This window comes from Coturnix japonica, chromosome 7 (assembly GCF_001577835.2).
Source record: "Coturnix japonica isolate 7356 chromosome 7, Coturnix japonica 2.1, whole genome shotgun sequence".
Taxonomy (NCBI): Eukaryota; Metazoa; Chordata; class Aves; order Galliformes; family Phasianidae; genus Coturnix; species Coturnix japonica.
In genome coordinates, this window is record NC_029522.1 from 24,865,636 (window position 1) to 24,879,236 (window position 13,601).

A 13,601-nucleotide genomic window follows, 5' to 3' on the forward strand; every position below is an offset into this window, starting at 1 on the left:
ACAAGGAAGATCAAATGTAAGGAGTTGTTCCCAAATAATAACTGAGCAGGCTTTGACCTGTCAGCCTAGAGAAGAGAAATGCCTTAGGGAAATGTAAAAAATTCGAGTGCTGTGAAGGCACACTACTACTTCGTTGCAAAATTCTGGGGGCAATAAAAGAAGCTACGTAAGCAGGAGATGGATTGAACATGGAAGATTACAACATTCCACATAAAGGGTAGCAAATTTACAGACCTCTTTCACAAATGTCGTGAATACAAAGAACTCCCATGAGTTCAAGGGAAAATTGGACAAGTGTTTGCAGAGGGGAAATCCAGTGTATGCTGTAAGATACACAAATCATGAAAGGCTCAGGAAATCCCCCAAAAGGTTGGAGGTCAAGGGAAACTGAGAGAGACTTCATTCACATTCACACTGTGATGCTCTTCCTCAGGCATCGCTCATGGCCACTGGTGGAAGGAAGAATGTAAGGCTGCTGGACCCTTATTCTAAGCAGCTGTCCTGCTCTGTACAAGATTTTATAGCTTCATTAGCGTTCTCTTAACAGTTTGGTTTGTTCTGTCTACCACAGACATAAAGACCACTGTATAATTTAGTTCTAAGCAGTTATTTTTTGATACACCAATTAAAGTACAGATGATTGAATAAAGTAACCAGCGCCTATACTTTCAGCTGTATACAGAGAAGCTCCCAACTTGATTATCAAGCAGCTGATAGCTCCACAGTGTTTCAAAAGCTGGTGTAAACAAAATGTCTAAAAAGAGAGTCTGACCTTTGCAATGAAATATTTATTGGCACTATTATCCTGCCAGCTAAGAAAAAAGAATAGTTGACTTGCTAAGGAGAGAAAGTGTTTAGCACTTTTTTGTCTTTGAAAGACAGAAGTGTAGTTTTCTGCTGTAACTTGATATGGATGTACTGCAAAATCTCCACTCAGCAGAACTACAGAAAATGTTTAGAGTTAGCTCATGCAATGCACAAGTTATAAAATCAACATGAGATAAAAGCTCAGTAATAAAAGATAAGACTATAAAGCTTTGTAAAAATAAATAACTGTGCCTGAGGCCAAACCTCCCTTAGAGTCTACCAGCCCTTAAATATGAGTGACAGTAAGAGGCTAACAAAGCAAAAGATCAAATGTGAGAAACGAGGAAAAAAAAATAAAAAATAAAAAAAAAATGGATAACTGCATGAAATAAAGAGCTGGAGCTGATCTGGAAAATTAGGCCAATGACTTGCAACAACATACAAATGGAATGTTAAAAGAGAGTTGTCAAGACAAAGCATTTGAAATACAACACAACTGTCAGTAAGGTTAGAACTGACTTCTTTTGATTAAATGAATATGACTCTTTTCACATTAGAAAGAAATATATAGAAATCAAGGGACTATTATGAAGGTTCAGCATACATTTTTAGTGGGTGTGGAAGATCAACAAGCAGAAATTTATGCTGAACAGGAAGCTTGCCAGAGCACACCAAGCTACTTAAGACCAATGGCTCTCAAATCTCACTCCTGCGAGGTACTAAAAGTTCAAGTGCTGTCAGCTCCTAAGTACAGCTGGAAATCCTGATGCTCTGCACATTTTTCACACAGTCAGGACTACACATTTTTCTTCACACTTTTAACACATAGGATTCTCAGGCAATAAGATGTGTAGGTCCAAATGAACTAATCATCCTAAATACTAGGAAATTTTAACCTGGATAAAAGCAGCAATGTTGGACCTGATCACTGTATTTCTGTGGAAAAACTGCATTCAGCTTCAAACAGGTCAGCTTCTACCTTACAATTCAACTGAAGTGAGAAAAATGACTTGAAGGGTAAAGAAGCCGAATGGGATATATTTCTGTTGATAGAAAAAGTGAAACTTCTTCAGAGTTTTGAATAAAATCTAAGAACACAACATTGCTGTTTATATACAGTGGAAAGGAATCGGGATAAATAAAACCATTCTTCAGTATCTTATCTATTACCAGAATAATGTAAAGCCTAGAAGCCTGAAAACCTATTGTAATGCCCTAATTTAGCTGGCTGTACTCCTTCTCATTTCTGTTTGAAAGTAAAAGAAATGCTAATATACGAGTGGAAGAGTTCATTCTCCGCGTCAATGAAACTGATTGTTTTTCACCCTGACATTCCTTTTAAATGTATGAAAACCATGTGTGGGTTGAGGCATCATATAACAGCCATTATTTGCACAGATGGCATACAAAAGGGCTTTCACTTTTGATCTAGAAAAAAGTAGGAACATGGGTCACAACTGCTGACAACACAGTGAGCCATGAGAGGCATCTTGGGAAAGCTTTTCATCTTACCTTAAATTTTAGCTTACATATTTTCAAGGCAATTCGATTTTCCTAGCAAAACAGGCACATCTTCAGTACAAAAACCTAAAATCATCTACCTACCTATTTACATCCATACATTCTCCATCTACACTTAAATGATTCCTGTATAATATTATCTAATAAGTAAGGTTCTGAAACAAACAAAAAACCTCAAAAATCTCTTACCTCTGGACAACTGGTTTCTGCATCAGAAGAAACACTGTTAAATTCTCCTGCTTTTTTACAAATGTAAAATGATTTGTCTTCACATTTTTTAACTTTCCAATGTCCCTCCTAAGTAATGGGGAGAAAAGGGGAGGGAAAAGAAAAAGAATATTATATTATTTACATACTCATAATCTCCTGCATACACACACAGAGAGAGAGAGAGAGAGAGAGAGAAATGTTAACATCCATAGTTTTGTTCAGGTCTAGACTACTCCATGGTTTTGAAAGGTTCCTCACAGAAGTTACAAATACTGACAGCAACATAAAATTGATACAGCTGACCATTTTTCAGACTATGAATTTGAAGCCTTAAAGACTGGAACTGATGAGTCACACTGCATACTGCTACTTGGAGTTTACATTTCTTCATCTTTGTCAGAATACCTACTAATACTGGCTAGCTTCCATTTAGCAAGCTTTATGTATGTGATGTTGGTTTTTTTTTGAATAAAAGCTCAAAATCGATGATAAATTTTTCTGTGCATCAGCACTGCGAAGTGTAATAGTTCCTAAAAGCCATGTTGCATTTATCATAACTTGAATACATTAGGAATAGAAAGACAAAGTCATACGACAGGTTGTGATTTACAAAAATATGCATAGTGAGAAAATAATTTATTATCAACTAAAATAAAAGTGATTATCGTGTTCTTTCTACAAGAACAGGAAACTTACAGGTCCTTGTGCTGAAACACACAGCTGTCCTCTTCTTTGAAAGACATTAGGTTCTTGGCTGTGCCAGTAGGAGAACTTCACTGGGGTGCCATCTGACCACTCAAAAACAACTGAGCTGTTACTACTATATAATCCAATCCATGTTTCAGTTACATTTTCTGTAAAAGAATAAAATACATTCTAATGAGGAAGAAAATATGCCCATTGTTCCTGTAATATTAACAATACTGTTAAAATTACTCATCAGACTTCAGTAAGAATTACTCTAATCATGCATTCTTTAGACAACAGGGACCAAGAACTGCTTTTGTACACCTGGCATCCTTCAAAGAGGAATCTACCAACAGTTAGTCACAGCACGAACTTTGCAGCATGGACAAGGCCAACCCGCAAAGCAGAAGATGCTGTGAATTGTTGTTACATCTAATCACAATTCTTGCATAAGGAAAACCATTGAGTATTTTGCAGCAGTTTGCACAGAACCAGTCAACAACAGGAAAAGATAAAAGTTAGACCGCAGAAGGTTCATGAGAAGGGTGGTAACATCAATGAAAATGGACCCTGTTTCACTAGGGAAATCTCTACCTTCTGCTATAACCTCTGTCTGCCATTTGCCCAGCATGGTCCAGTGCAAATGCCACACCCTCAAATAAAGCAAGCAACAATCCTACAAAAGCCAGAGTGTGATGTACTCCTGAAAAACCAAGGGCAGCATACAGTTTCTCACTGTGATCCAATATGTTGATTCATTTCTTTATTGTAATTATTGGAGAAAGCAATGCTTTACATTTTTAAGACTCCTAGAAGGAGCACATATCACACTTCCCTCTTCTGGAAACAACATTTGGGTTTGTCACATAACATAGGCTAATGATGTTCTATGGCTGCATGGAACAGCATCGCAAAACACTCAAAGAAACATTGTACTAACTTATTCAAAGAAACACTGTACTAACTCTTAAACTCACCGCGTTGAAGCAAATTATGGAGCAGCTCTGCTTCTGCCATGGAGGATACACTAATGAGCCCACTGCCGTCACTTTGGCATGAGATCAAAGCATCATTCCAGCTCTTCTCTTCTTTATGAAGTCTGTAGCAGTTGCGATTGTATGGGTACCAGCCAGCATCACAACGAGTGGCATAATACTTCCATGTATCTTTTAATTAACCATACAAAGTTAGAGTATGTTAGAATATTAGGTAGAATTACCAAGGTTGTACTGCGTTTATAATGCATGCAGAACTATTTTCTTATCTTCAAATGCTGAAAACAGAGTCATTCCAAGGAGGACAAAACACATGCTCTATGGAACATCACCATTCATCAGAATTTTTTCCCACCTTATTTTATGACTCAACCATTCAGGTTGCCAGACTAGTACAAACACACTAATAGAACTGCTATTCAGTTTAAAACTTGTTGCATTTCCTTGTTACCTTTGGACCTGATCCAAAACCAGGTGAACCTTTTCAGATAGAATACCTGTAAAGAGTGTGGGTAAGTCCCGTTTCATTGTCTGAAACAGGCAGGGAAACTTCTGATTAACTGGGAAAAAGTTGAACTTATCTGACTTTATCAAAATAGAGTTTACTATCCTAATAAACACAATTCTTTGTTTAAGTTTCCCACAGAATGGGAATCTGAGGCATTCTATACACTGATATATTAAGAACTTTATAAATACGTGCACAATTCTTTTTCAGTATAAGAAAAGCAGGGCATGTTATAAAAATACCTGCAAATTTAAAGCTGCATTTGTGCAACTTTATCCTCTGCAGGCGATTGATTAAGTCCAGTCTAAGCTTAACTTTCAGCTTCCATTTTTAAATTCCTTTCTAAGGCTACTTTTATACTCAAAATTGTGTCTGTATTGAAATACAAAGATACTGAGCCCTTTGTAAGCCTCTGCTAATGTAAGGAATTGATTAAATGCAGTGTATATTGTAAGTATCAGTTTCAAAACACTCAATGCATTGTCCAGGATTGCATTTGAGCAGAAAAAACTGCTACCACTTCAGTTAAGGTAAATGGCATTCAACTTAAACTAGAAAACCCACACATTCACTGCAGCTAACATTCTGTTCTGATGACTTTATAGGCAGGTAGCTTCCTCTTGCTATCTTTCCATATTCACAAAAAGGACACATTAATACTGAAAGACTTACCCAGTGTTTCGTGCTCTGTCTTATTTAAGTATTTCTTGCATACAAAAGGCAATCCAGATTCACATAAGTAACTTTTCCAGCCATATTTCAATTTTGAACTCATCACCGCGCAATAATTTTCACTAGAATGGTCCTCGAAAACATCTACAAACGTATTTTTTTGAGAAGCACACAATTACAAAGCATCCATTATTGTAAAACAGTGTTGTATTCTTAATGAATGAATGCATAGGCAGCTCTGCACACTTAAACTTCCAGCACTGTTAAGATAGTGCTGCAGACAGCTTAACATCAACCACCACTTATACACACATGGCAGTCTTTCCACCAGTGTTGGCTGACACTGTCACGTATGAGGCTGAAACAAGTTCTGGTGATAATGTTACATGTGCTGGAAGACAGATGTCAAAACGCAGCAAACCAAGTCTGAAAGCTCACCTTAATTGAGTGATACGGTAAACAAACTAAAACTCCTTGTAACAAGGTAGAACACAGTTATTAAATATGCAGCTGGAATCTCAAAACACCATTTAAGTAGGTGACAGAAGGTCTAGATCATTAACACTTTGAATAAATGCATCTCAGTGGATGCCCCATCCCTAGAAGAAGCTTTAGTTCACAAGCACGAATAAATATTTCAACAGAAAGTTATACTGACTCGCTTGTTTCACTTTCCAAACATAGCTGTAGGAACAGCACTCTCAAGCTGCAGTTACAGAGTGCACACAACGACATTGCTATAACAAATCCAAGTACCTGCTCTCCAGTTGACAAACACCAGCGGCGCTCCATCTGACCACTGCCAGCCAGCACCTTCCTCCAGCCGATTCAGGCCTGTCCACAGCATGCTATCTGTGGTGTTTAACTGTCCTAGAACAAAGCAGGTAAAATTACGCTCCACGCATTCCTCATCTTTAAATATCTACAGGTACAGATATGCTTCTTGCTACAATAGACATAAAACAAAATTTCACATTGATTTCCAGAAAGCTCATGCTGTTCTTTCTGTCCTGTCCCTTTGTTAATTAACACAGAGCTGAGGAGGAATAAGCTCAAAGGTCTGCATCCCTTCAAAAGCTGCCCATTCTGTGTAAGCTGTTCTGCAACACACAGCTGCAGAAATGCCAGCCTGACTTGACTTGCCATCAGACAAAAACTAAACAATTTCCACTCCCTCCGCAGCCTGTGTACATATAAGAAAGCTAACAAAATGATTTTTAAAACTTCCTGCCAGCTTACATCCTGCCATTGAAAACCAGCAATAATGGGAAGGAACCTGAAGCCTCCTTATGCAGCACAGTTCAAGTGCCTGCTTCTTTACTTGGTCCTCTTTGCCAGCACTGGAGCAGCCATCCAAGGACAGCCCAGGACCAGTCTGAGACTCATTCTGCACAGAAACCTTATTCAAGATGGAACTCCAAATGACTATATAAAAACAGCTTTGTCTTTTTTTCCCCATAGAGGTTGATTTACTTCCAAGCTACCACTAAACTGAAAGCCAGCCAGTCCCACCTGCACACCCCAAGCATGCAGCCTACACCTAGAACTAGCAGCACATGGGGCCTACTCACGGCTCAAGTTGCTGAGGTAGCTCTGCTCCTCGGGGCTGGTGATGCTGAGCAGGTCTCCTCCCTGTGCCTGGCAGGCTGCCCGTGCCTCGTGCCATGACAGCACGGCTGAAGGGTTGAACTGGTAACACACGCGTGTGGCTGGGTTCTCCTTCCAAAATGCGCCACAGCCATCCTCTGCTCAGCAACAAGACAATAAGAAGTACAGCACTGTCAGCAATTTATTAAATTAACGACAGTAGCATCTCAACGGAAGCATGATGACCAGCTTCTCTGATATCCCTTTGTAAAAGTACATGCAGGAATAGGGCATTAACTGAATAAACCACCACTCCACTTCCCAGGTGGTTGGCAAAACCTCGGGAGCTGCTCTGCAGTTGGTGGCCATTTTCACAGCTCCCATGATACCAGCTGAGCCACATTTTAATTCATCCCAGCTGATGATGCTTCCCTGAGCTGACATGTAATAGGCGATGAGTGCCTCACCCAACTTGTGATGAAGCAGTCTCCTTCTATCTGGTACTCAAGAGATTAAAGCTACTATAATTACAAAATGTAAGCAGGGCTGAAAATATCCTCCGATACAACGGTTCCCTGGAAATTCCCATTATGAAATCACATTCCCAGATGTTTACAGCATGCTTTGAAACAGAGATCTGAGACACAGGCTGAGCTGGGAGGGCTTTTCTAAACCACTCTATTGACAGAAGATAAAATTTTGCTTATTTATGGAATAATCTACAAGCTGCTATGTATAATATTTAATATTCATGAACACTATACATCCAGAATTTTTCAGACAGCAAACATCTTCAAAAATCTGCTTCCAACTATTTTAGGCCCAAAACACAAATATCCAAAGAGTGCATGGTTAATGGGAATGTAAAAGATGTAATGCTGTCAAAAGCAGAATGTCCTTTTGCAGGAGCTATCCTTCCTTTGCACAGTGACATTAGAGAGAGATGTAGCTCAGCTGCAAGGAACAGTCAGTGGGCAGCACAAATCAGTAAACACCTGGCATCTTTATGCTTCCCCCTGGAATTGTGTTTTTGGAACAAGGACTCGGATCTCCAAAGGCCAAACATGGCAAATAATGATAGTCTGCTACAGTCTCCTCTTACATTTTTAAAGAGACATTAATTCCCCCCTAACAGAAAGGAAGTAACCTTGTAATCTATAACAAAGCACATCCTATCTTTATTAATAAAGACTGCAAAAACTCTAGCAGTTAACATAAAACATGACGAAAGTGAAAACAAGCAATGCCTTACCAGCAACAGGACAAAACCCCCATTTTTCATCTTGTTCATAGTAACTTGTCGTGGCACACCACTCAAATTCCTTTCCTTCTCTGGTACATTCATAATACCACTTGTTGTTATACTTAAATGGAAAAACGCATGGGAAACCAAAGGAATTTCCCAGCAAGGTATACGTTTCTGCAATAAATGAAATGCAGAGATTGAAAGAACACATCCACAGAAATTTCTGCTCTCCCATATTTCACTATTTCTGTTTTTAAAAGCAATAATTAAATGTAAATTTCTTAGGTTATTTTCTAATTTGAATTTATAAACGATACCACAACATTGTTACAAGCATGAGCAGCATAAATTCAGGAAGCAGAAACTGGAAATGTTAAGTTGATTAAATTTATCACCATGAAACAGGGCACATTCACATAACTTACTGTAATTAAAGAAAACAACAACACAAACAGAGCAATTATCATATAAAATCAGCATTTAAATCTGTAGGTACCAGAATCTGGATATGCTTGGATGCAAACGCTGCTTATTTTTTGTTTTCTAGTATGCGACAGACTAATAATCTAGTATAATTTCCCCTGCTCCTCCCACTCTTATTTAAATGGATTTCTAATGTTTTTTCCATTCTTATTGTCATTGTATGAGAAAGAAAATGTGAAAGACAAAGGAATTTTAAATAAACCATTTAAAAGAAGTCTTTACACCAGGGAGAAAAACAATCTAACTAAAGCACCAGTCTTGTACACCTTTGCTGTCACTTCAATTAATGCCTTGTAAACTATTGTACATGTTGCCCTACTGTGTTTTGAGTATTGAGAGAACCAAGCTGTAACAGCATTACCTCGGTATCTCCTTAATCCCAGAGCACGTGCTTCTAGGAAAGGTCAGAAGACCACAGCCACACTTGGAACAACTTGTTTGCCAAAGATCCCATGTTGATATGCTAAGGATCGAAGTCCTCTGACTACAGAGGACAGGCACGCTTCCAGTTTCCCAGAGGTTATGCCTGGCTGCACACACACGAAAAATGCAATTCATGGATTGTAAATTTCCTTCAAAGCTTTCTGATATAATAGATGATACAAAGAAAATGTAAAAAGAAGAAATGAGGCTTGCACCTCTGTCTGCTACCATGCTGGTAGCTGCAAGAAATTATCTCCTTCCTGGCAAGAAAATAAATTTGCCAGCTATAGTCCTCTCACCATAGTTAATGCATCATATTTTGAAGGCAGGGATCTCCTCAGCCTGGTGGACTAACAGGCTGGCTTGTATTTATCTGCATGTGCTGAAGTGGAAGGAAGAAAACAGAAAATGGAAGTAAGAGAGGCTTTGCCAAGGCACTCCTTTATTTTGACCCTGAAACTCCTGAATGTTGCAGACCCAGGACTAGATCAGGTCTACTTCCATGTTGCTGAGTGTACATAGTAAATGTGTAGGGCTCTTCATTATTTTAGATGTTTTCAGTCCGGTCTTAAGCACAGACTCTGCTAGGTTTTAGAGAAGTTAGATGCTATTGTGCTTCCACAGGCATTGTAGCTCCCAAAGGAGCCTTCTGGCAGGGAGCAGCAGTCAAGCCCAGCTGCACCTGAAGGGGAAACCACTGAGACTCAGAGCTCCACAGTCCCAAAGCCATGTTCAAGTGGTAAGAATCAACAACTCCAGGCAGAGACATGCTGTGCAAACATTAGGTAATCCTTCTGAAGAAATGTTGAAGGAGAAGTTGAGGAATGGGTCAGGATGTGCCAGTCTGAGGCAGTTCATGGAAAATGAACTTATCTTAGTCCTTGTTCCTGGAACACTGCTAAGGTCTGCAGGTCTGTATCCTGACTTACGCTTCTGTGCCTTCACAAGCTGTACAAGATGATTCATCACAAGCCTGATATCTGTTGCAAAGTTTGACATGTTCAGAGTCCAGGTGCTGAATGAAGCAAACCTTTGATTAATGCATACTGCAACAGCAGGTGACCATCAGGGATCTAAATTCCAAACCTTATATCTCTCTTTGGGATTAATTGATAATGAGACCTGAGGGGCAGCAAACCCTTAGTTCAGCTTGTTACCTAACAGAGCATTTGAAATAGTTTACAAAGATATGAGGGCTTTGGGGAGGGCCAGGAGGGACCGTGTCATAGAAGAAGAGAAAATTGTATTACGCAGTGCACTCAATTCAATTATTGCATTGAAGGAACCTGATGTTCCTTCAAAACTACTCCTGAAAATTTTCCTGTACACGTTTATATGATAATATTTTACTTTTACCTTGGAAAGGATGCTCACAAAGGTCTTCGTTGTAGGACATGTACTGTATCCACTGATAATTAGATTTTTTTTTTGCTACAACACGTTTGCTGTTTTCAACATCTAATTTGTACTCTGATACACCAACCAGTGCTCTGCCATCACAGTTCCACCATAATGAGTACTGATTTGAATCACACTCAAGCATAGTCAATGGCTGTTCTGGTCTACTAATGTTCAGTCCTAGACAGGTACTTCTGCCTATGTTGAAAAGACGACGATTGGATACCCATTTCCATAGCATGTGTTTGGAGAGCTGACTGCAGTCTTCCAGAACCAGGCCAGCTGTGTCCACTTTGATGCACAGGTTGGAGTTCGAACTTTGGATAATAAATATCCCTTTATCTGTACAGGGAAAAAAAAAAGAACAGCAACAACATCTCAGTCTGTAGAATGCTGCAGATGATCAAATAGTAGTGGAAGACAAACCCTTATGTTATTTATGAAGAAAGCAGAAAATATCCACCAGAATAACCGACACTTCAAAAACCAATATGATCTAAATATACTGCCATTTACAAACATGCCGACCATTTGCCAGATCACAGATGTGAGGTTAGGACAATTTATCTCTAGTTGGTCATCAGAAAATACGTGGTTCTTAAAAACATCAGTCACACTTGAAGAATTAAAATGCCATTTGGCAAGAAGTAATAAGCAATGCAGTACAGGTTTAAGTGTCACAACAAGCCATGCTGTGAGCTGCAAAATAGTTTTCTGTGGTGGACTTGAGATTCCAATTAAGGTAAAGGTTAAAAAATTGAAGGCGAAACTGCCGTGATAATTCCTCACTGTTTGCAACAGAGGCATAAAACATTTACTGCATTGCAAATATGATACAGAAAAGGCAGGATTTATTTCAAACAAAAGCTCATGCATGTTGTTCATCTACACATGACCACTCGGGACCACAGCACACATGCAGGGTTATCCTGACATCTGAGCTTTCTTGGAATCAAACAGAAACTCACTGAACTTTGTGACATCATGTTGCAAGCATGTGAAAAGTCAGCTATTTAAGGTCATCTGAAGAAATGCCTAGCTGAGCATATAGACTGAAAAGGAGAAGAACTGAGGAACTGGAAATCAGCAAAATACAACTCTGTAACAGCTCAGCGATTTGGTTTGTTCCGAAATCCATTGACAGTTAACCCACAGAGTTCCTCTTCCACTACAGGCGAGATTTTATGCTTTGGGAGATTATGCCTTGAAAACCTGAGCAGCACCTCCATGTGTGCTTTCTATTTGCTGTAATTTACTACACCTAATGTACTGAAGCAGTAATAACAACAAAAGATATTACACATCTGAAGCATGAGAAGCAGAAGGCCACCCAGATGCTGTACCTGGTTTCAGCCCCTATAGTTTGCGTGCAGCTCACCAAAAGAAAGGCCTCAGCCACCAGCAGGACAGTGCTGTACAGCAAACAGAAGAGAGCTTGCCAGCATGCAGTACATGCAATAAGCAGGATATAAGTTACAGCGTGGTGTTTGGTTCCAGATTCTGCAGAGCCCATGAGCACTCAGACATACAGAGAGGATATGCTGTCAGCTGACATGCTGTCAGCTCTGTCAGTGGTATCTGTGACACTGTGACGGATACCCAAGGTGGGCCTTTGCTTTTGTTTTTTCAGTGACACTGTACAGCTTGCGCTCCATATCTCTTGTCCAACCCAATCCTCCACAGGCAGCATAGGTGACACAGCCTCTATCCACAAGCACAGAAAGCAAAAGTGGGGTACTGTTTCTCGTGATATGTTCCTAAGGCAGCCTTATCTTCACCAACCAAGAAAATTACACTTAATTTGCCAGTGGAAGTTGTTAACACCAGTAAACAATCATTAATGATGTTAACTCATCATAATACTGGAATTCACACTTAAATAAAGTTCTTAAACAAATTCCCATGTAACAGCATCCTGAGTGTGTGGGGAACAACAACAAACAACTCAGAGATGAAGAAGAACCTACAACACGGGTGATCCAGGACAGCTAGCATGGCTTCAACAAGAGCAGATTGTACCTAACCAATGTAGTGGCCTCCTATAATGGACTGACAGTATCAGATGACAAGACCAACTGATGTCATTTATTAATATTTCTGTAAGGTCTTTGACATGGTTCCACACCACATTCTAATCTCTAAATTGGAGAGAGGTAGATTTGAAGGTTAGACTACTTAGTGCCTGCAGAACAGGATGGATGGCTGCAGCCAAAGAGCTGTGGTCAACAGCTCTATGCCCAGGTGACAGCCACTGACATATGGTGCCCACCAATGGTCTATCTCAGGATCAGGGCTCTTAAACTCCTTTACCAATTATATAGACACTGGGATCAGCTACATCCTCAGCAAGCTTGCTGATGATACCAAGCTGAGTGGTGCAGTTGATACAACAGAAGGAAGGGATGTCATCCAGAGAGACCTGGACAAGCTTGAAAAGTGGGCTTTTATGTGAACCTAATGAGGTTCAGCAAGGTTAAGTGCAACGTGTTGCACTGGGGTCTGGGCAATCCTAGATATGTATACAGGCTGAGACTCATTGAGAGCAGCCCTATGGAGAAGGACTTGAGGGTCCTGTTAGATGAAAAGCTGGACAAGAGGCAGCAATGTGCCCTTGCAGCCCTGAAGGCCAACAGCAGCCTGGGCTGCCTCAACAGAGGGGTGGCAGTGGGGCAAGGGAGGTGGTTGTTTCTCTCTGCTCTGCTTTCATGAGTCCCACCTGTGCTACTGCAGCCAGGCCTGGGGGGTTCACGATAACAGACATGGATCTGTGCAGGCAGGTCCAGAGGGGGGCCATGAAGCTGACCAGAGGGCTGGAGCACCTCCTCTTATGAAAAGAAGCTGAAGGAGTTGGGCTTGTTCAGTCTGGAGAAGTGGAGGCTCTGTGGAAAACTCACTGCAGCCTTCCAGTATTGAGGGTAGCTTTTGAACAGGAGGGTCACAGCCTGCACCAAGAAGCTGCAGAAGCCCCATCCTCGGAAGCATTCAAGGCCAGGCTGAATGGGGCCCTGCACAGCCTGATCTGGTGGGTGGCAACCAGACCTTGGAGGGGGGGGTTGGGGGGTTG

At 40.3% G+C, this 13,601-nt stretch overlaps 1 protein-coding gene across 1 annotated transcript in view; it reads right to left on the reverse strand.

Annotated features, from left to right (window-relative positions):
- The window catches only part of PLA2R1 (phospholipase A2 receptor 1), a 35,562-nt gene that overhangs the window by 21,021 nt on the left and 940 nt on the right, over positions 1 to 13,601 (reverse strand). The window contains exons 2-9 of the mRNA XM_015869157.2: positions 10,496 to 10,879; positions 8,240 to 8,407; positions 6,972 to 7,145; positions 6,157 to 6,270; positions 5,401 to 5,544; positions 4,203 to 4,391; positions 3,235 to 3,392; positions 2,518 to 2,625 (exon numbers count right to left, since the gene is read on the reverse strand). Of these exons, the coding sequence (XP_015724643.1) occupies positions 2,518 to 2,625; positions 3,235 to 3,392; positions 4,203 to 4,391; positions 5,401 to 5,544; positions 6,157 to 6,270; positions 6,972 to 7,145; positions 8,240 to 8,407; positions 10,496 to 10,879 (1,439 nt within the window). The remainder of the gene's footprint in view (positions 1 to 2,517; positions 2,626 to 3,234; positions 3,393 to 4,202; positions 4,392 to 5,400; positions 5,545 to 6,156; positions 6,271 to 6,971; positions 7,146 to 8,239; positions 8,408 to 10,495; positions 10,880 to 13,601) is intronic.